Below are 24108 nucleotides of genomic sequence, written 5' to 3'. Positions count from 1 at the left end.
AGTGACACAGCACATATAGACCTATATACCTATTATTAGCTAATAGTTCAAAGGTCAAATTACCAAAGTGGGTGGGTTTTACCTAGACATAAAGGTAACTCTTTTAACACCATAGAATATATATCTATCTTTAATATACTTATAGAATAAATGTTCTGAACCACATCACCGCATATTCCTGGGTACCCTCCTCGACTTATTTTGGTTGGGGTTAGGCCGCGGATTGTTGTAGGTTTCCTACATCTAGTCTTGTGGCCTGTAATGTACTGCATTTTAGGTGCACAAAATATGAAAAGATCGCGACTTAAAAACAACGCAGTGTGAAGGCGCATCTATAAAACGCGCGCGTGAAAAAGTGGGGTGGGGGAGCCTATTCAATAAGACTAAGGCCTTCGGGTTGAAAGGAATGAAGTTTGTTGATCCAGAATTTCTCGCGCTGCTGACGTCTAAATTTGGATTGGCGACCAAGTGATTCAATGACCGTGACTTTGACATCATCGATGCTATGATCTGGAAAGGAAAAGTGCACGGCAACTGGCTTGTCTACATGTTTGGCGTGGTGCTTGATGGTACATCTGTGGTTACGCATTCTTTCTCTTATGTTATTACCAGTTTCCCCCACATACTGAATGTTGCATTTGGCGCATTCAATGAGATAAACAACATTATTGGTACTGCAAGTAACTTCTTGTCTTACGGTATAGCATTTGCTCCGATTTTTGTTACTGAAAGTGCTGCTGACTTGCATAAAGGCGCAGTTTTTGCATCGTGGTTTCTGACAAGGTTTGCAGCCATTATCAGTCTCGGGATCTATATTGGAATTTTTGTGAACTTTGGCCTTAACAAGATGTTTTCTCAGGTTGGGTGGTCTCTTGTATGAAATGAGGGGAACTTCGGGATGGGTTTTGTGTAAGCGAGGGTTAGTCTCGATCATGTGCCAGTGTTTCCTGATGATCTCTGACAAATGTGGAAGTTTGGGATGATATGTAACGACGAGTGGGACACGTTTGGATTTTGATTTGGTTTTGTATTTAAGAGAATTCTCGCGCGTGGTTGAAGCAGCTTTAGTGATTTGGTTAGAAATGTTGTCTTCCTGGTAACCACGATTTATAAGCTGTTGTTTAAGGGTTTCAGCTTGGTGCGGGAAAGCACTTTCATCTGAGCAAATGCGACGTAGCCGTAGAGCGAGACTGTAAGGGATATTACGAGTGCAGTGCCTTGGGTGACAGCTTGTGGGTAAATATTTAAATATAATATGCATAAACTTGCATATTGTAATTTATGCTGATCTTGCAAAATAAATTCAAAATTAGAGCTCTCTATAGTTTGATCACTTCAGAAGGTACTTTGATGCAATTTAAGTTTGTTGAAATGTCCAAAAAGTCAAATAATGTGGCCAGTGTTTCTAAATGCGAACATGTACTTCTCTTGTTCAAAATTTATTGACCTGACCAAGATTATCTTGTCCACATTACTTGATATAATCGACAGTTGACCAGACTTTTACAAATAGGTGTACAATAGATAATGGAACAAAAGAAGAGGGCTAAACGTATATACACAGAAATATGGTCAAAGTCATCAAAGAACAGTGTTAGCACAGCCTTACAAAGAAAAATGCCCGAATTTAAAAGTTGCAGCTATTTGTATTGATTTTAAGTCAGCGCGACAATTATGGACGGTTTTACGTGCCACAATGCTTGCGTAATAACCATTGATCGCTGTAAACTGCAACTTTTAAATTCGGGTATTTTTCTTTAAAAGCACTAATGTGTTGCTTATATTGAACGACATTTGGCAAATGGGGTATCAAAATTCGCGTAAATAAATCATCCTCCTCTTCAGCAAATGTTACAATATGTCTTTAAGTAGAAGCATAAACATTGTATAACCAGTTAGTCGTTATGCATGCTTATTCTTCAAACACATCTTCAAGAGCAACTTCGAACTCCGTTCGTGTTTTGGCATCCATGTTGTAATCGTTTTTGAGTTCATCGTAGAAGGCCCTCTTATCCTCACTATATCTGGAATACATCTTCTCCAGATGCTTACCCTTAAATGTCTTGAAAGTTTCACAGAGCCTGGTTAGTTCGTTGCCCTTTAACCATTCTTGCACGTCATCTCTGCTCCATTGACGTACTCGTTCCTTTAACTGACCGCTGGCTGGTTTTTGTTGGGATTTGCTGGCGGAACCTTGCGATTCTTCTCGCGTTGGCTGAATGGGTACTGTAATATACAGAAGGTTGTTGCCAGTAAGAAAAATAAATAACCAACATCAGAGAAAATAGATGAAATCAAACCAACTACAATGATAGGGGAATGAAGCCCACCTTTATTCACACATTATAGCACAATTGCATTGGCGCATAATTTTTGCTTTTATTCGGAAATACAAAATGTTTCTCCGTTTTAAAACATACAAAAATTGTTTTAAAAAGACAGCTACCTGCAATGTTCTGTTTTTTGAGCTGATCTGGTGCTAAGAGTGCTAATGCCCAATATAAAACAAATATTACTCGATAATCTAAAGTACCGTAGTGCGCACATAATTTAGGTGAAAAGCCACTGAGATGCATAGCAACCGTCAATCAAACGCCAAAGAAGTAATACTTTGCCCGTTTAGTTACGCAAGTGTCACGGCCCAGGGAACAGGATACGGACCTTTATGCAGCAAACTGGTTAAAAAACCCTACGAATTTGAAATATCCGTGATTTGAAGCCATGTTATTTTCAATGCATGTGTTACAATAGGTTCACAGGTGAAGATTCCACACCACACCACATTTCGCCATAATACATTCTAGAAACGCTTGCTGTTAGAATAAGACAAATTTTAATGCTAATTTATTGCACATTCTAGGGAAGCGTGGTTACCTTTTTAAAATAACCGAGTGAGAGGGTTTTCAAGAAAATATTTTTCCTGTCAAAACTGAAGCATCCTCTGTATAAAAGAAAATATGAATATTAACTGCACATCATATATAACGATTCGTGATACCCAATTGTGGCACATTTGATGTCGTTTAAGAAGCAGAGAATTTTATTTCAATTTTATATACGCTAAAATATTTTTTTAATTGAGCAAGAATAAGGATAGAAAAAACGTTGAAAATCCTATGTGAATATTACATTAGACCCAACCAAAGATTACTGTTTCGTTTTTATGGTAATCTAATCTTTTATTTCCTGAAAAAACATTTTGGGTCTAATGTCGAATATTCACATACTTGATCAAAACATCGAACGTGTATACAAGAAAATGGTAGGTTTTCCTCTATAGTATTTGACTGACCATGGAAATGTACTGAGACACAAGCACGTGTCAAAATCGATATAATGTATTGTCCATATAGACACCCAGTTATTATGTTTATTGTTGGATTTTTTTTGTATAAAACACGCAGTTAACAATAATTGAGCGCTAATAATACACATAAATGTTTTTAGGCAAATACAATTTTGTTTTATTTCGTGTTTAAAAAAATATATACCATACGCTTTAAAATGGTATATCATTTGACTTCAAACGATATCCAAAAAGCGGGGTTTTGATTTATTGAACTCTGTTCCTTCGACAAAATTGTATTTTTTATCGGTTCTACATGTGTCTCTTTTTCTACATTTCTGGTAATAAATATCCAACAGTCATAATTGGCGGTCATTTAAAATCATCCCCAAGTCAACGAGGTTCAGAAATATCCTCTCATTGTTCATTGTTGATTATATACAACGCTCTGCAGGGTATATTGTTCTATTGTTTCCGATTAGAGCGCTGACATATTGGAAAATGTTGCCAATCAATATTCATGAGAGTGTACATTCAACGTCCAGTTTGCGAAATTGGGTGAGTTGTGTTTGGTAGGTGTGAAATACATCTGACTGGGCGTTTAAAATTACGTAACGAATAAAGGCATTGACATCATCGAATGGCTGCCCAGTGCTGTTATGTGTTTAGTTATTATATATGCCTAATAATTATTATTAAATGTATTCATCATTCCTTTCTTTTCCCTTCTCTGTACTTATTCTTTCCTAGGCCTACACTTTATCACTCCCTCGCTCTCATTGTCCCCTCTCACCCTCCCTCTCTCATTCCCATCATTTTCCTTATATTTCTATTTATCTACTTGTCTTTATTATATCTTTTTTCTCCCTTCCTCCAGCCCTCTCTCATTCTCCATATCCCTCCTCCCCTCTTCCTCCTCCTCCCCTCCCAAGACTTCTAACAGAGGTGAATCTGCCCCTCCCAACCCCCTCCCCTCTTTGGGTACGCCACTATTTCTATACCAATCTCCTTCTTAAAATAAAATGAAATGGAAATTTCTTAAAAACAACCTTTATAGGCCTATACTTATACTTACATGTATACGTATAGCGATTACCATTATCAGTCCAAGAGAATGCCAAATATGGATCAGGAGTATTATATACATAATAATACCCTGCTATGACAATAGCTGCACTAGGTTAATCATATAATCTCCTTATGTGGTTAGCATGGCTGGGCCAGGAAATCCACAAGGTCAGCCAATATATGTACATGTATTCGGTACATGTGCCATATCTTTTACAATGGGTGATAAATTGCTGGTTTGTTTTATTTCAAAACGCAACAGTCGATATTCTAAAGCTTGGTCCAAATCCAAGAGAAGAACCAACTCTAGTAATTTATGTGGTTTCAAATTATATCGGGTGTTGCCTTTTTGATAGAAATGGTGTTTGTTGATGTGCACAGTTTCCCATTAGATCATAACATGCTGTTGTCCATCCAAGGTCAAAGGTCTTTTAATCCATATTTGGCGTTGTTCTGGAACTGATTATAGTGTAATATAGATATATGGACTGGACATGGCAGCCTTCATACATTCTAATGTGTAATCGATCAGCAAGAGCATTCAATTTATTTAAATGAAACGCCTAACGTCAGGTGGGTGGTAAAGATGATTGCATCGACAGCTAAAGCCTCCTTATAGACTTCAGACCCACACAAGCACACATTTGGGATACGTGAGTACAATGGTACCACTTTACACATGACTGCCCTTACACATGACTGCAGTGTGGTCACTTATTGATACTCGCCTGTTGTGTAGAGCGTTAATATGATGCCGGATCAGTGACCAATTTAATGGCGGAACCCTTTATTCGAAACAATGGTACCACTTTTATGAATAGCCTGTCGCAACTTCTAATCGGCATCAAACGAACAAAAGATTATATAATCTAATGCGACTCTATTTCTATTTAAAAGCTCTTTGATTATATATACCTAGACAAAATACAATGCTTTGTTATCTACCACTTGAACAGGATTTAGCCAAAGCAAACAAAGACAATAACTATTCTATAGAAATAGGTAGAAGCTTATTATCCTCTTCAGCAGTAGTATTATTGATTGATTTAAACAGCGTTTGATAAGATACTTGTCGCAACGAATTGATACACCTATGAATACGACCTTCACATACATTTTACACTTTAACTAAGACAATTACTTAACTAATACAATTTGCCGAGTTTACGGCTGATTCGCGGCCGCGTCCACTCACATATAGCTGTGTTCCCGCCATTTCAATTCTCAGGAAAAATCATTTACACCTAAAGTAAGCAATACAATGAGCAGAAATGTGCATAATTTTCGCTACATTTGGATTGGTCGTGATTAGTAATGTTTAATCCCGCAAGTGATCCACAAATGGGAGAGATTGAGTAATTTTTAATTCCCGGAAATCATAGACTTCAAGGGCCAGTCGTAAAAATAATGACGGTCAAACTATTTTGCCAAGCCAGAGGGGTCAGCCAAGGACTGATTTAAACCATCATAGTAGTCGCTAAGTATCGAGTCGCTCCTGTGAAGAAAAAACGACGTTTTCTTATGGGGCTATGATTTGGTGGTGTTAAATCTGCATCCTACTTACCATCAACTTCGTCACCAAGAGCACATTGTATATCTGCGAGAATCGACGCCATATTGGAGTCTAATTGGTCAGTAGACAAGATCTCATGATATAGAGTAGTAAGACCGAGGATTCCCAACCATCCATCAGGTTTATAGTTGGGTTCTAGAAGTAGTGGAACGATGGGTTTCTTTAATGTGAAAGCATATTGGGCCTCTGTTAAAAAATAAAGTTACGACATAATTATTTTGAAGATACTAACATTTCTAAATATCAAAACTAGGTGTATTTATCGAGGGAATTAATATACATGGCATATTAATTTCAAATGAAACAAGGGAACAATAAGGGAGATTCACTAATTAAATAAGAACATTTGCTCTATAGAGTTGTTTTAAGTTAATACGCAATATTTTTAGTTCACATGTGTTTGATATTGGCAATTTCCTCAGCAAAATGTTTAATATTACTTTAAAACGGTAGTACTTTAGTACTCATAACTACTCAGCAGTATATTACCTGTTTCCTATTGCTGACGACTCCCGAATGTGCTGCTGTCCAGTTACTCTGTCAGTACCCATAGGCTATTTAATAAAAGGCACTAAATTTAATACCCTCGTGACCCATGGGCGCCGCCATACAAAGACCACCAAGTGATCAGAAGATGTGCTACAATGCTAAGCGATAGGGATTTTTCAGACAAATATCATCAAAATTCCTGAAAATGTATAAGGCAACTTAATTACACATGCGGGGGGGGGGGTCTGCTTTTTAGTATGATTTCAAGAACTAAATTTTGGAAATTAAATGTTATCGACTGAAACTCTTACAATAATATAGGCTATACTACAAAGTTGCAAAAAAATGACAAATTTGCTAGAAAATTTGGACATGTATCCGCGTTTCCAATTGAAATACACAGGAAGACCACCCGCTGTGCCAAAGGTCACTTTTCAAGACTTTCTGTCTAGAAGCTGCAATGTCAGCGCCCATCTGGTCACGTGGGCATTAAATTAAGTGCATTTTGTTGAATACCCTAAGACGTCTGTCTGTGGCTATCTAGAGCACCACTGTAATACATGTACCAACATAGTACCTGTGTGTGTAATGTGCATACGATTCCAATACCCACATGGGTACTCTAGAGTACAAATGAAGTAACTGAACAGCAGTGTTCGTCTGAGGGCGGCAGTAATAGGAATCTGGTAGTGTATACAGTACCTGCTCTACAGTTCACACTGTTCTTGTACTTTTCTGTCATGCATACAAGCACGAGAGTAGACGTTTCAACAGCTTTTGCCATTGCCTCCAACAGACTGCCTCCTTGGAAACAAAAGTGGTAAACTCAGTGTCAGTTATAGTTTTATCAGAGCGTGTCTCGCAAAAGCATGGAATTTGTATGTGTAAGCCTGTAAGAAGTGTAGTAGTGGCCCGGTAATAGTGATAATTGGAATCAGCTTTACTATTTTAGTCAGTCTCAGACTTGTGCTCAAATGGAAAATGGTATTCACTTTATATTTGATTGTAGCTTGTATGGGTCAGGTGAACATGTTAGTAAACGTCTTGGTATAGTAATTTGAAAATGCTGAAAACCAAGTCAAAAGTACCTCAAAATGTTCCTCCCGATGCAATGAACAATAGAGTCTCAAATATATAGTTTCCTATTATGTACCATGTGTGGTTTTTTGAAATCTGATAAATAGTTGAACTAGCCCCGTTCAAAAACCGCGACGCCTCTCGAATAGCGAGCGAATCGAGCCCCGAGCGTAGCGAGGAGTATGTTGGATCATCATAGGTACATTTGCTAGATAGAAGAGCCTAATGACCACTGTATAAACAAAAGCTAATAAGCCTTCCTTGATATTTTACAGTGGTCAATGACCATTTGCTACTTTATACAATTTCACCCGTTTAAAAGGTTCTTTGACCTTTGTCTTGTTTCGGCTATATCTCAAAAACAAAACATCTTATATATAATTCAAATTCAAATTCTTATACCATCTGATACCCCCCCCATTCGGCCCCTTGTATGTACATTTATATTTTAATTAGCGTTTACTTACATTTTCAACTGACCCATACAAGCTATAATCAATATCAAATATAAAATGGACACCATTTCCCACATTGGCACAAGTCTGGGACTGATTAAGAATACGGTACAAATTATTATACTACAATAATGTGTTTTTTATCCATCATGGAGTAAACTCTACATACTCATGTGTGTGATATCCATCCACACTTCGTACCCTGCCGTAACTAGATTATCTCTCAGTCTCTGTGTCGTCTCTTGGTTGTCCCATTGATAGCTGATCATCACTTGCCCGTTTCTAGGTGCAGCAGATTTTGCAGGATTCGAGATGGCCTCTTCATAACTTGGTGGCGCTTCCTCTACTTTTCCGGATGTACGTGATTTCGTATGTTTTGTGTTTCCCCGTATCTGCCAGAGAGCATAAGCGCATAGTTGCTGCAAGTGATGGTTGTCTGACATCGACAGTTTCTTAAGGGCTGAAAGTAAATAAAAAAGCTCTAAAGGTTTATAATGGCCTGAATTTTAATGGACTATATTGCATTTGTTTTCCAAAAAGGATGGTTACTGTGTCAATACGTATAAACATGATAAAACTTATTCTTTAAACTCATGTGCTATGCATATAGTTATAATGTCACGCATGTAAAAGTTAGAGTAATAACAACTTACACTTTACGGAAGCTTGTAGTTCTTTGGATTTCCTGATCTTTTCTATAAAAGCCAAATTCCACAGCGCTTGCACAGCTGCACACTGCTCGTCTTCAGAGAAATCATTCTGTAGCATTCGGATAAACACTGGCATACCGCCCCTTTTCGCTATTTCAGTCTTATTAGCATCATTTACGGCAAGCTTATTCAAACAACGGAGTAAATCCAGTGATGAAGCTAGAGAACCCACTATTCCCTGTTCGCGATGTTCTTTTGTGGAGCTGGCATCTTTTACTAATGCCAAGAGAAAAGCAACTCCGCCGTTAGTGGCTTGTAGGAGGCTACTCTCTTCCTCATTTACAACATGGGCGAGTATACGGAGGGAATAGACTTTCATTCGTACATCGTCAGTATTTAAGAATTTTTCCAAGATCGGTACCACATTTGCATTTCGATAGACACCGATGTTTTTGTTACAATTTTGAATTGCATTTACCAAGATTATTGTTAATGATCGAAGTGGACCTTCGCTAAATCTTTGTTTCATTCTATAATTATCCATGGCTTGTATCATCAAGTGGATGCAACCCGTTTCCCCTAACTCTTCCGATAGTTCAGGAGATATGTCTGTTAAGTTGACATACATTCCAATGATCGCGGAAAGGGCATTATAACCTTTGCTATACTTTTGTGTGATGAAGTCTGACAGTGATTGCCAAACCATTTTAAAAAGGCTACCCAAATTCAACTGAGCTACATGTTTCCCAAGAGCATTCTGTTTGTCAGAATGATTCAAAATGCTCATCAAAACATCGTTATTATCGTGAGCAGCTTGCCATGCCCGGTGTGTCGTGTAATCCGTGCAATCTTGCAGATACTGAATATTCGTAGTTATCCTCGCCTTCAGCTCTTCTATTGACATCGTTCTATTGAACGTGTTTAACCTTAAAACATATAAGCAAAATATGAAGAAATTGCAAAAACTAATTGATATCTTAAGCTTAAGCAACTGTTTCAAAGGAAAGTAACTGACAGGCAGTACTAGTCCCATATGATGTTCAGTGGTTTTTGTACAGCTTTGATAGGTGTTACACTTATTTAAATCTTTTCAACCAATTCTACAAAGATCATCACTTGTGAGTAAGATATTATGAGTAAATTTAAATATCTTGGGTAAGGGCCGATTCTTAAAATGATATATTGGACGTCGAATAACTGAAATTGAAATTGAACTGGAATTGTACTTTGTGGACTTAGTACGTTTTGCAACTAAACTCTTCAAATGATTTATTTTGATGTAAACGCAGAGTGGAATAATTCAATCAGATCCTACCTTTATTCTCGGAAGAAATGCTTAACCCCGGGTTCAAAATTGATGATGCCTTCCCGCAGTCTCTATACATAATACGTATATAGGCTGTGTCTTTATAGAATGTACAACTTATACATAATCATGAAAAAGAACAAATTGAAATTCTTCACCCACGGAAACAAGTGCATTCCAGCAACGGAAGCAAATCCTACTCTTTATATCCTGAATGCCTGGTAGTTTTGACCTTCATATATGTGACCGTGCTCCACGAATGAGCCGTAAAGTCGGCTCCGGTCAAGTTTGTTTCATTTCGTGTTTAGAAAATACATATGGTATACCATTTGACTTCAAACGATATCCAGAAGCGGTTTTATGGTTTGTTGAACTTTGCTCCTTCAACAAAATGGTATACCTTTTTTCGGTTCTACATGTGTCTCTTTTCCCACATTGTTGGTTACAAATATCAAACAGTCATAATTGGCGGTCATTTCAAATTATCCCCAAGTCAGCGAGTCTCTGGAATGTCCTGTCATTGTTAATTGTTGGTTATACATACCTAGACAAAATACAATGCTTTGTAACCCACCACTTGAACAGGATTTAGCCAAAGCAAACAAAGACAAGAGCTTTTTAAGAAATCTATAGAAATAGGTTGAAGCTTATTATCATCTTTTCAACAATAGGATTATTGACTGGTTTAAAAGGTGTTTGACTAGTGCTTTCAAAATGAGATACATGTAGCACCAATTTGTGGTACCTATGTATACGACCTGCATGTACATTTTACACTGTAACTCAAAATACAATATTTAGGATATTTACGGCTCATTCGTGGTGTACGTAACATATACTATGGAAGTTAGAGCATAGGCCTCTGAAAGAGACTATAGAAATCAATATGGCAAGTCATGGGGGGCAATTACGTGTTGCTATCAGTAATTAACAAATAGTATACACTCATAGAAATTGTTCGTTGGCATTACTCAGTAAGTTGATGTAAGTCGTTGCTTCAACTTTCCGAGTAATGCCAACGCGTACAATTTTGAGTAACGCTGACTCGATATCATTATGTTGGTCACACTCATTTGCACTTACTTTAATGAGTTGTTACAACTCAGAAAATGAAACTAGGTTAGCATAATTTTCTAGAGGTGTGCTATAGTAAACAAAATTTTGCACTGATTACAAAAAAAAAATATTTGAATACTGCTAATTGTGCAGAAAATGATCCAATTACGTGAATTAAGTAACAAAGTACCAAATTGAAATAACTCAAAACAATAAGTACCAGTAACTTAATATGAACGAGTTACATCAACTTACATGTTGAGTTACAATAACTCAACTAATTGGTTCTTTGAACCTTGTTTATTTTTCTAAGTTCCCTGAACTTGACTTACATCAACTTTTTAAGTAATGCCAATAAAGTTGATTAGTTGACGGAACTTTTTTAGCTTTTGCAGCATTTTTTAAGTTCGGATAACTAAACTTGAGTTGTCCAAACTTACTCCTTTTGAATTGCGCCAACAAGGCGAACAAGTCATTTTTATGAGTGTAGAAATAGAATCTGAGATTTGGGTAAAAACCAATACGTTGCGAAGACCACTTGAGCGCCATAACGAAACAAAAATTAGGGTAGATAATGAACAATTTTTGTCGCCAAAATTATATTCTCATCGGCTAAAAGTGGTAGACACTCAGTCCGACTGGTCTATCGACGGGACTGAAAATGGCCTTGCATACACAATAATATTATATATCTTTTACAACCCGTTGTGAAGACAACCAGTTTTTAGGCTCTGTTTTTCAGATTCGAAAGAAATTAGTATCAACAATTTACAATTGTAGTAAACAAAAAATATTTCCGTCGGTAGAAAAGGACGTATACACGATGCTTATTGAACGTAAATGTTTTGCTAGCACTGCCCTGGCTTTATGTGCAAATTTGGTAGTTTTTGGAGTGTAGTTAATATACACACAACAAGAAATAACGCAGACTCAATATGTTCAATTTCAAATAAAGATTTTATTTAACCTTTCTAGACGAACATGTTAATGCATTATATAACGCAAAGGAAAGCCCGGGAATCATGAATAGAGACGAGGGCATTACAATCTTAGTCCGATTAGGCACATTTTTTGCACTAATTCTGCGCAAACATCACACAATACAAATGCATATTCAATAGAATTTATATAAATATTTATCCAAAAACATATTTACAACAATATTGTTCTAAGGCACTGTTTATACATTCTTATAGCATACTAGAAATCTTTGGAGAGATTGCACAAGACATTGAAAACACATAATTATATTGCATCTGCTCCCATAATGTTCGTTTGCATGTATGTTTGTTTATTTTGTTTGCTTGCTTGTTTGATTATTTGCTTTTTTTAATAGGTTTGTTCGTTAGCTATTTTAGAAAGGCTGTATTAGTTGTATTTGTTTACTTGTTTATTTATTTATTTTGTTGTTGTTATTAACATCGTTAAACTGCATCTTACAACAATCAATACACCAGATGGCTATACAGGTTTTGTAAAAGAGCTTACAATTTATAAAATTTGCCATTTGCTTTCCATATGTATGAGCCAATGTATTTAAAGCAACTTGCTGCGATGATTCAAATATCTAAAAAACACCAACAAAATTATGTAAGTAGATTTTCACAGTATTTGTACAGCGGGACACTTTGTGAGTGTCCATGCTTTGGACAGGTGGTTCTCTGACATCATTCGGTCCTGCTGAAGTCAGAGACACATCTGTCGAAAGCTCGACCACTCACATGACCTAGCTGCCCCGCTACTGTGATAACCGCCGGCGTACTTGTAGATATACTATATCTTAACCAAAATTAATATAGAGGTTATCCGTGATCTATAAGTTGCATATCCTATCAGCGACTGCTATATCTTGTTTAGGACTTTCAAAAGAAGTACCTGCATGTGCAACTATGACTGCTTCAAAATAGCCCCCCAAAGTCATGCAGGTAACTCCGAGGTCATGCAATGAATTGGTTTGAATGAGGAATACTACGGGAATCAGCGCATTTTGTTAGAAGTCACGAATGAGTAAAGTGGATAACCTCTATTGAAGAATATCACATATTTAAATCGGGCAATTTTTGTAGAATCCGAAATTGAGGAGTGCTGACTGTGGCCATACCGTTGTCTGTAAAGGACATATTAACGAGCTGAAGTGAACTATTTTGTTTGATATTGTCAAGATTCCATACATAGGCTTACTTATAAAGTACTCTTCAAGGATATTCCGTATCCCCCTTCTACCGCAGGAATTCTGGGGCACTAGTGGGTATTGTGAGCTGAATTTCATTGGGATTAACCAGTGATATGCCTAGATTAACTGATTAGAGCGACTACGGATAGTATTGGATGATACTAAACAATGGAATTGAAGTGGGGTACCTACATAATTCCCAAGTGACTAAAAATAAAAAATCACCTAAATGTAATTAATCTGAAAATTAAACACCCCTTCATTTCAGGCCTACTTAAATAGGGTTTAGCGGGCTACTATGACTATATATCTAAAAGCAGACACTTTTGGCCAGGATCATGAATGGAGAAATAGCCTAAATATTTGCCAGACATTTTTCAAGGTCATTCCTACTCTCAACATCGTCAATAATATTTTTAAAGGCCGATATCCCAGTTTCCAATTCTATAATATCATAACTAACGAACGCAATATCTTCGCTCAGGAATGTCCGATTTCGTTGGGGAAAACAGCGGAGAAAAATATCTTCATATTTAAGGTATGTAAAACCCATAAATTTGATAACCTGCCCAAAGGTGTCTGTTTTTGACATGACACGTCATACATTTGTAATTTCGTGCATCTGGTTTTTCGGTTGACGATTAGCTACCCAGAACAATGAAACATGAATAGCATAAGACAATGGGTTAATATTGAGCGAATAATTATGTTATAAGTTTACCTTATTTAGTATGGTACTTAAGACAAAATCTTGTAAGTAACGCCCGCACAAAGTTTTTGGGTGTCTCCGAGATCCATTGATTCAGAATCTGGCGGATGCCAACGTGGCCCCTAGGGCATTTTAAAATAAATGTCCGAATGGGGATACGTGGGTAAAATAAAATAAAAAATATTACATACCATAAATAAAAGAACCAAACGTGCACGCCAGTTACATTACACGTACTATAAACTTAAGGTATTAAACATAATATAAACGGGTGAGAAGCATGAGGAGGAGGTGCCGGGTTGTTTGCTCCACAGAATGATGGTCAATTTGGCACATTCTGTTTGAAACTCCACTATATTGACAAGACGTGTACTTATCCGTGAAAAATGTGATTGTTTCAAAAGTGGTGTCATTGTAAAGAAGAATAAATTAGCTGTGCATTGATATACATTGGACCAAGTGAAAAATCCGGATAAGTGAATTACATGTAATTCTGCATTGACAAAGTATTGAAAGTATTGACCAAATACTGATAGTTTCAACATGGGGTAATAACACTAATATATAGCATTTGAGTCCTTTATGCAACAAAGATATGTCATTCTAGGCATTCAGAGCATGGAATTAATGTGTCAAATTATGAAAAACATTCAAAGCCGTATAATATAGAGATCCGGATAAAAGAGGTCCAGATAAGAGAGGTTGGACTGTATGCCACACGATGTGAACATGTTACAAATACTTTGAGATGCTTAAAAGGTTTCCAATAAAATGTGTTCAAAAACTTGCCTGCCCCGTTTTGGCCAACCAAACGTTGCATACTCCCTCCTCATTTTTGATTTTCAGCACGTCCCTATTTTACCCCAGGGCTCATACTTTAATTAATACTTATTTCTGAAAAAACAATTCCCACGTTGACGGATTTGTCAATGTGAATAAGTTTCTTTATCATTATATCGTCACAAAAATATATTTCTAAATTGTTCGTTGGTATTCAATTAGGCTAGAACATTTAAAAAAGCTGCTTTTTATATTTGACCCGGTAGTGGGGTGCCATCCATGTCTTCTCTTCCGGTAAGATAATACGTCATAAGTTGACCTTTGCCTTTGACCTTAACCAGACCTCGTTGTTCAAATGTAAAACCGTAGAGTGATTTCAGAAGCTCCATAACATCTTCAACTACCTGTTTTGGACATCAAAATAACGTAAAAAATATACGTTCAATTACGATGTTTGCTCTGAATGAATAAATTTGCATTAATGATTCAAAAAATATAAATTTCAATTTTATGTTTACATGGTGAATACGTTTTGCTAGAAATATTATCGTTTATACTCACGGAGTATGGGCATGAAATACATTAATCTGTATTTTCAACAAAATGTTAGTTTTCCCCATCAGATATATCCATTTTTAATTTGGATCCGAACAGATTAGACAAAACAAAGAAAATCACTATACCAGCGTATAATGTCGCTAATGCGAGTCAATCTGTCTATCGTGACTGAGTTTGATCCTTTTGATGTGTCATAACCTTATCATACGTTGTGTACTTTACAGTGTTATCGCCTATACCTAATGGCTAATGATTCGATCACAATTATTAGGCAATAGAAACAAAATAGTTCGATCTTTCGACCGACTATCGATGCTTGGTTGATCCTTTTTATTTATTATTTATGAAATCAATTAATTGACCATTATTAACAAACAAATATTTGCCTGTATTGATATTGAAAAGGATAAATTTAGCATTATTTTTGATTAATTAGTTGTTATTTCATTAATAACAAGCATCGAAGCAGCATCGACGGTCGATCAAAAGATCGAACAAATTTGTTTCTGGTGCCTTAATTACTTCTTATTCAGTCGTTTTATTCAAAATCTCGGATTTTGTCTGAACTACAGCAGCTAAAGCCATGTAAAAAGAGGGCGTTATTCGCGTCAAATAGTAATATCCCTTTAAAAGTGATTTGTTCATACCTGGATATGGCCAGCCTTTCCTGTACTGTCCATTCTGCTCGCCACATTCACCGTATTTCCCCATATATCATAGTGAGGCTTCCTCGCTCCTATTACTCCAGCCAGTAACGGGCCTTTGTTTAAGCCTAGAAAATATAAATGAATCATCGTATATGACATAGTATTTAATTTACTCCGTAAACGAAGTGTACATAATTATCTAGATGTCTGGATGTCACATAAATCGCACCGTAAATATCGCACCTCTTTCACAAAAAGTAAACTACGTTTACCTGTAAGGTTAATTAAAATTGAAACGTATCGCCGTTGGACGGGAACAACCTCATATAATTCCAAGGTTAAATGCAAAACTCATATAAAAAGTTGACCAAAACCTCATTGTGTGCAATTTTGCTCAAATTTAATTGTGTGTGTCAACTTGAAGTAAATGTCTTCCGGTGCTTCCCGTTTAACTGTTAAGTGCTATTCACCACAAACAAATTTGTTCGATCTTTGCATCGACCGTCGATGCTGCTTCGATGCTTGTTATTAATTAACTATCAGCTAATTAATCATAATTAAACCTAAATTTATATTTGCCAATATCGCTTCAGGTACAAATGACTTTTTCATCACAATTAACAATAGTAAATTAATTGATTTCATAAATAACAAGGATCGAACATGCATCGATTGTCGATCGAAAGATCGAACTAATTTGTTTCCATAAGTGTATGTAAATACCCTAAAGAGCAACACCGATTTTTGCGCCTCACACAAAATAACAAAATCGTTAAATATGAGGTTTTTGTAATTGGGACCCAGTTTTTACTTATGGGGTTTTGAATTTAACTTTTGGAATTAAATATGATGTTTTCCCCATCCAGCGACGGTATAATGAAGCATGGGTTGGTTCAAATATTTAAACATTGTAGCCCTGTGACTTAACAACCTACCTATTTTCATGACAAAACTGTTAAATGATTGCATATTGACTTTATCCAATGTCTCCTTTAACGCAAAGCCAAACTCAACCAAATCACAGAAGTGTTGCCACCTCTCCTTGTCGTTCTTGTATTCCAACTTTGATGGGTCCTCAAACATTCCCGATGCAGCCATATACGTACTGTTTATAGTTTTGATCTTGTTGACTGTCTTACTGAACTTTGGTAAATTCAAGAGCTGTAATAAGGAATAAACATTCACATATAAGGGAAAAAGAATACAGGACGGCAAGAGCTTTGACAAGCTAGTTGAAATGCTTTCAATGTCCCTTTCTTATGGTGAATTGAAAGTTTGACTGAATTCCTATTATTCCCAAACAAAATACACCAATACACCCTAGGCCTAATAGACTATTCGCCGTAGAAGTACTGATGTAACAGGATTAATTGCCATAGCAATAGGTGAAAACAATTGTTGAAGGTTGCACTCATCACTTGTCATGGCCGAATAAAATTGATTAAATACAATACCAAGACTAGAGGTGTGAGGTTAAACGAAAACATAATGTTGCACACAATTCGCGGTAGAACTGATGATGTAACAGGATTAACGACCATAACAATATGTTAAACAAATTTGAATATATCGCACTTCACTAGTACGTTCATGCAGTATCTCTACATTGAACCATAGATGTCAAAGAACAGGGGTAATACCTGGATTCTATAGAATATTCATATCATGCTAATCACTCGCACCTGTGAGAATAGTATCTTTAGAAAGAGCAGTATTATATTCAATCTCTGATTGCAGACATTCACAAGTGATGAATACAACTTGATTGTAGTGCAGGGCGATATATTCAAAAAATGTTGAAACCTATATTACTATGTTATTTAAACCTGTTACATAATCAAGTCTACGGCGAATAGGACCAAACTAGACGCGTCTTGTTGTATAATATGTTATGCGTCAGTCTGGGGGAAATAAAAACAACTACAGCAACATCAAGACTGTAGGTTAAAGACCAAATAAAAAGGCATTTGTATAAACTGCTAGGTTAAAACTCATCTCCTTACATCGTCAAAATCGCTAATGATTTCGTTTAGGAATCTCAGGCATTCTGTTCCTGGTTATTGATAGCATCCTCTGTATAAAATTCAGAAAAGTTTGGTATCGAGGCGAACATTACGCCACACTCCGTATAATCCTGGGCATACATTTGCTATGAAAATAAAGGTAAAATAATACAAGTGTACAATGAACATAACAATGTGTATTAGCTAATAACGAAGAAGGAATTGCTGCATGCTCTTTTGGATTTTCCGCTCGACGTGATTAAAAAAAGGTCATCGTTACACAAACCTATGTATAGTCCGTCAACTCAGAAGTACAAAGTAAATCTGTGACATCGGGGGTCGATATTTTGCGTCACACGCACTGCGTGTTAAAAAAAAAAGCGACGCATAAAGAGCGTGGTGCGCTCGGCAAGTACAAATCACGCAATAGTTGGCGTCAAAGAAACATTTACACACGCATTACACTGAGATAATTATTCTCATATCTCCAGTTCCCAAGGTGTGTTTACTTCGTACTTCTGAGTGGACGATCTATAGTTAACAAATATTTAGGACTTACGAGCGTGTGTAGCTCAAAGTCTTTATTATTATTTGTTCAAAATCAAATATGGGCGTCTAATATTTAAATATTCAAATAGGTAAATAAGTACTAACAAATTATGATGACTTTCTGTAGCATTTACAAGCAATATATTTTTAAGATCAATGAGATATAATGTGATTTTCAATTCAGAACACAGATCGTAACAATATTATCAAAACTTAATCGGGCATTTATTTATTATTATTTGTTTTTATTTACCTCGTCAGATAATTCTTGGTTTAGGAAATACTTTGCTACATGTGCAGGCATAATGTTCAGAACAAGGTGCTCGTTCCGTACTCGTAACGTGCTAACGTGCTCCTTTTGTGCTTTGGCTTGGTGTTTGTAGTAGAACAGAATTCGATTCACGCTTTCCAACTGGAAAAAAAAAACCCGAAACATATGTTAGGTATTACTATTCAAATCAGCTAAATCTGATAAAAATAACAATAACATTGATTGGACTTTTAATATGTTCGTGTGGTACAATAATGATACTTCACTCGAAAAAAAATATGCATTCGCCCTCGACTCTCGCAATATAGCATAATACCCAACGCGCTGCAACGTTCTTTGTTCTATTGTGTCTGATTAGAGCGCTGACATATTGGAACCATGAACGTGTACATGTCCAGTTTTCGATAGTGGGTGACTTGTCCTTGGCAGGTGCGAAATACAGCTGATTGGGCATTTTAATTAGGTAACTCATAACGGCATTGATGTCATCGAATGGCTGCTAAGTGCTGTTATGTGTTGCTACAGGCTGAGTCAAATAGAAGTAAACTCATGTTTGAGGAGCTGTAACACCGAGATCTACAAAGAATCTGCTAAAAATAAAAATACCACTGGAAAGAGCATATTCTACACGTCTAAATTAACAAATTGTTGCAATTGCTTAGAGCTAACTAAAGTTATACTCATTTGAATACAACCACCCATTTTTGTAGCTGCACACGGCTGATTGATTTTCATCCATTTCAATTTCGACGAATCAGCAAAGTGCTAAAAGGATTTATTGTTGAAAAGACACTTTTGCTTTTAATTAATATTCAACAAAGTCCATGACGGTATTATAGTTTGTAGGGATACCAATTCAAGTCTTTACGAACGATCCGGCAGAAGCTTTATTGGGGAATGTTGGGTAAAGGATTGAGCTGATCTTTGGTCTTGCTGTAACGCATGTCTAACTCTAGCCATTTTCACTTGTGATCTAGCAGTTCGTGGTCTGCCAATGTACATTGAGCTTGTTCACATTCTTATACCATAAAAACTCGATAGTTAGCCTATGTGCTTACTATCGAGCGTTTTTAAAACATGCACACATGAAGAGCCCCATCCACAAAAGTGTAAAGGGTTTTGAGCAAATCATCGATACACATAGTTATATACGAACAAGTAAACCTGTAAATGTGTGTCTCAACCCCATTAGCTCAGTTGGTAAAGCGCCGGACTTTGGTACATTTTCACGTTTTCAAAAGCGATCTATAGTAAGCAAATATGCTAACTATCAAGTTTTTACGGTATACTGCTCACTCACATGAAACCCGGTTAGCTGTAGGAAATTGGAGACGAAAAAGACGCTGAACTTCAGTGGGACTCTTACTTTCATGATACTTCGTCGACAGAAACGTGCGCTCCCGTGCGGTATATTGTGGTGCTATGTTGTCATTTGGCCCGTTTTATTACTAAAAAGAGCCCTTTAACAAGAATTATTGATCGAAACCACACCTACCACAGAAGTTTATTTGCATTTGAATATCGCGCCTTACCAATCAATGTAATAGGTAGGCTTTACTTGGGAAGTGGCACCGTGTGCAGCTACAAAAATGGGTGGTTGTATTCAAATGAGTATAACTTGAGTTTGCTGTGAGCAAATGCAACAATTCGTTTTTTTATTTAGACGTGTAGAATTTGCTTTTTTCAGTGGTATTTTTATTTTTAGCAGATTCCTTACAGATCTCGAGTTACAGCCCCTCAAACATTAGTTTACTTCTTTTTGACCAACCTTGTATAGTTGCTATAACAATTATTATTACATTTATTTTCTTTTTATTTTCTTTCTCTGTACTTATTCTTTGCTAGACCTACACTAACTTTATCACTCCTAGGAGCATGCTCCTGGAGCATGAATAATATGGAGTATGTTCTAAGTACAACATGCTCCAGGAGCATGTTTTGAATGCACAATGCTCCAGGAGCATATTTGTATATGCTCCTGGAGTATTGTGCATTCTCACAGAATCTCACAGAAACGGATAGCACATCACATTTAGAACTAGCTTTACTATGTAGGTGGCAATCATTATGCAACGGGTATATATTAGCAAATTACCATATACTTACATGTCTATTAAATGCCAATAAAGCAATTGTGATGACCACTAACTGTAACGTTGCCGAGAGCTTGCTTGATGTTTCATTAAAATCGTCGTTTCCGCTGAAAATATGAAAAAATTAGGCTTAACTTTGAGTTAGAAACTTATACTGACTGCCATATATACACGGTTTAAATAAAACATTGCCAGGCCCCTTAGGTTGATTTTAAGGCGGCGTAATTATATCTGGGTAATTACATGTATGAAGGGCCAGAGGATTACCTCTATTATTATATAAAAATTATTCTATGAAATCAAAGTGCCCTTGTAGTACAAATGGCAGTGTAATGATTGACAGACACAATTTCAATCAATGACAAAAAAATATTTTTGGAATCGATCATAAAAATTAATAGACGTGTTATATGAATTTTGATTTTAGCCTGGCTACATAAATATGGCACCTCGCGCCATTTGTTAGGCCAAGGCTGTTTATACTATTTTCAACAACTCTTCCTATACTTTTGTACAGGAGCCAACCGTTGTTAATCCGTGATGAATCAACACTTTTACAGTAAGCGTATACGCGAACGCAGCGCAAATCCGCGTTACGCGTTGGCGCGTAAAATTCGTCATGTCTGGAATCTGTATGCGTATCATGCTTACAAATAAAGTCAAGTATTTTGGAAGTATCGGATAAAGATTGCCTTTTTATTCAGTGTTATTGCTGATATCAACAGAAATCACCGATCTTTTTGTAAGGCTGACTGTCAATGACTATTAAACTGACATTCCTCATGAAATAATCATGTGAATTATACGATCTTTAGCTTGTTCTCGCGTCCGGCGCGTCTGCGTGGTTTACTTCGCTCGGGCAGTTCAGCTGGCCTCGCGAAGCTGCCCGAGCGAAGTAAACCACGCAGACGACGCGGACGCATCGTTGTTAATCGGTGATGAACAACGGTGAAACATGATTGAATCCCTAAATCCAGCAAACCGTCATTGAAGCTTAAAGCAAATTGTTTCAAGGTCATCTAAATATAGATTGCTGAATTGTCGTGAAACTTGGTGGACTTATTTTCCATTGAGCTTTTTGTTACAATAATGAAATAAATATACGTATCCAAGAATGTTATTAGTAGTATTTACCGATAAGTCCGATATTTTCTACCCGGTTAAATATTTCACGCGCAAAAAAATACCAGCACTCAAGCATTTGGCAATGCAATGAAACTTGATCTTCATCCATGGCGCTGCCTTTTTTAGACTTATAGACTTACCTTTCGTATCGATCCCTAAGATAGTCGTCGTATCTTTCATAAAGTTCCGGCATCGTAGGATAGTTAATTATCACCCATAAAGCAGTTAGACAGGTCATCATTAACAGCTTGATTAAATGTGTTATTTGAACCAGAACCGTGATGCCAATCTGAGTATGAAAATAATGGGTTTTTTTACAGTTGTGCGACACATAAGGCAAAAATACAGATTTGCTTAACCCTTAACCCTATCCTACTAAAGGGGGTTAGTCATGTCAGATTTTTTTGGGCACACTAAAACGCCACCACCAAATTGACAGCTAAAGGCAGCAGAGGGCCGGTGGTTGATGCAATACTAGCATAATTTGCGACAATTGAGCACAAATGACCACGACGTCAATTGCCACAGGTAATTTTGGCGCGGGAATTTTAAATATCGCGTGTTGAGAGCCGGCTGTTTTTATTCGTTGGTCAATATGAGTTTGTCTTTAATTAAAACCCGATGATTCGTGATTGATAATCGTTTTTCTAACATATAAGGCATAATGATGTGATTGCCGGAGTATTCCTTTAAAGGTGTTCCAAAAAGTGCTTCCTGTAGACAAGAGTTAAGTTGCACAAAATTGGTGTCAAATATGTTTCAATAAAACAATTCAAATTTAATAGTAAACCAAGCAACTTATCGAACTTACCAAAACCAGAATTGCGATGAAATTAAAATATCGAGCGTAAAAACATTCCGAGTCATTTGGTTGGGGATTGGGGTATGTTTGGTTAGGACCCGGAAACAGGTCTGTGTGATTTTGGTAAGGCTGTTTTTCTTTGCACAGTATCTGAAAACAAAACAAAATACAACAATAGAGTACAAAGATTATACCGCTGTATTTATTATTGTACTAAATATGGATTTGTCTGATGTGTACAGTGCACTAAAGAGGGTGAACAGGCCAAACAGATTTAAATTGAAAAAAAAAAAAAACATTGTTTAATAACAATACCAACAATAATATTAGAACTATTTATCAAATTGAGTTACACAGTTAGGGACGAACCATTAGATATTATCTGGCCGCTAGGGAGTTAGGGTCAGGCATATTTTTTCGCTCCTTTTGTCGGCATTTTTGTCGGCAAGTTGTCTTTTTTATTTTATGTTAATGTATACCTTTATACAGAGTTGGGTAGGGGCAAAGTTTGTTTCCTCTCAATAGTGGGCGATTTTTTTCCATACGGGTATATTCCCCCAGAATGACCCCTCCCTAGATTTGACCAAAATAGAGCTCCGAAAGGCCATTGACTTTAATAATTTCAGCTCTAAAAGACCCTCATTCCTTAACTTTCTGGGTTTCCACGCGATTATAGACCATAAAGCAAATAAAGACCCTTGATTTTGACAAAAGACCCCTCCACCTTTATTACCGGTACAACATAAGCTCCCAAAGACCCACCCTCTCAAAATTACGGGGGAACATACCCATCAAAAATTTATGATGTGCCCCCCCCCCCGGGTTAAAATATCTTTCTGCACGGACCGACGGATTAGTGTCACCTTTAAATAAAAGTACACCCTTAATAGAAGACCTGAGCGCAAGAAACCGTAAGTCCAATTGGCCCTCAACATTTATACACTAAAGTTACGTATAGTTTCTTAGGGTTTTATAATGTTTAATATATGTTCCAGGGTGAAAACATCATGAAAGGTTGTGAAAGATTTGTTTTGGCTCCTGAATATGTATAAAACATTACCAAACTATACGAAACTATACGCAAATTGAGTGTATACATGTTGAGGGGCCAAGTGGACTTACGGTCTTCTTACGCTCAGGTTTCAATAGCTCTTGCCAAAAAAAGAATTACAATGCAATTAATAAACCTACCACATCTACTAAATCCGCAGCACCAAGGATCGTCACAGCGATCGCAGCTAAGATGTTTCGTAGGTACCATGTCGTTTCGATTTTATTCATCCCTTTCACCAGTCCTTTAGGAAATCTTGATGGAAACAACGGTGCCGACGACATGACAACAATAACCGACATTAGAGATGTGGCAAGGATGAATGTCAGATATGTCGGAACTGATCTGCATGCATATAAAAAATAAAATAGTCTGGTTCACTGACGA

The 24108-nt window shown here is 36.7% G+C and overlaps 2 protein-coding genes across 2 annotated transcripts in view; both read right to left on the bottom strand.

The window, feature by feature from the left end:
• Positions 1 to 1611: 1611 nt before the first annotated feature.
• Positions 1612 to 9522, bottom strand: LOC140162639 (uncharacterized). Its single transcript, XM_072185913.1, has 5 exons — positions 8602 to 9522; positions 8118 to 8408; positions 7119 to 7220; positions 5919 to 6113; positions 1612 to 2226 (listed from the first exon to the last, which is right to left on the bottom strand). The coding sequence occupies exons 1-5, from the start codon at positions 9500 to 9502 to the stop codon at positions 1913 to 1915; spliced, it is 1803 nt and encodes a 600-aa protein (XP_072042014.1). The 5' UTR covers positions 9503 to 9522; the 3' UTR covers positions 1612 to 1912.
• A 4975-nt stretch (positions 9523 to 14497) lies between these two features.
• Positions 14498 to 24108, bottom strand: part of LOC140162638 (adenylate cyclase type 3-like) — a 129497-nt gene continuing 119886 nt past the window's right edge. Inside the window, 10 exon segments of the mRNA XM_072185912.1 lie at positions 14498 to 15026; positions 15828 to 15952; positions 16763 to 16988; positions 17831 to 17883; positions 17886 to 17976; positions 18633 to 18791; positions 20757 to 20850; positions 22009 to 22157; positions 22680 to 22820; positions 23862 to 24066. Of these exon segments, the coding sequence (XP_072042013.1) occupies positions 14871 to 15026; positions 15828 to 15952; positions 16763 to 16988; positions 17831 to 17883; positions 17886 to 17976; positions 18633 to 18791; positions 20757 to 20850; positions 22009 to 22157; positions 22680 to 22820; positions 23862 to 24066 (1399 nt within the window). The 3' untranslated portion in view covers positions 14498 to 14870.

This window comes from Amphiura filiformis, chromosome 10 (assembly GCF_039555335.1).
Source record: "Amphiura filiformis chromosome 10, Afil_fr2py, whole genome shotgun sequence".
NCBI classification, from domain to species: Eukaryota; Metazoa; Echinodermata; class Ophiuroidea; order Amphilepidida; family Amphiuridae; genus Amphiura; species Amphiura filiformis.
Note: the sequence above shows the minus strand (reverse complement) of the source record. Positions and strands in the feature narration are given on the sequence as shown.

Excerpts from the sequence above, each read along its gene's own strand:
- LOC140162639 (XM_072185913.1), bottom strand. The coding sequence starts at position 9,502 with ATGTCAATAGAAGAGCTGAAGGCGAGGATAACTACGAATATTCAGTAT. Across the intron at positions 6,114-7,118 it reads CAGTGTGAACTGTAGAGCAG|AGGCCCAATATGCTTTCACA; the intron begins GTACTGTATACA and ends ATTTTTTAACAG. Across the intron at positions 2,227-5,918 it reads TCTTGGTGACGAAGTTGATG|TACCCATTCAGCCAACGCGA; the intron begins GTAAGTAGGATG and ends TGTATATTACAG.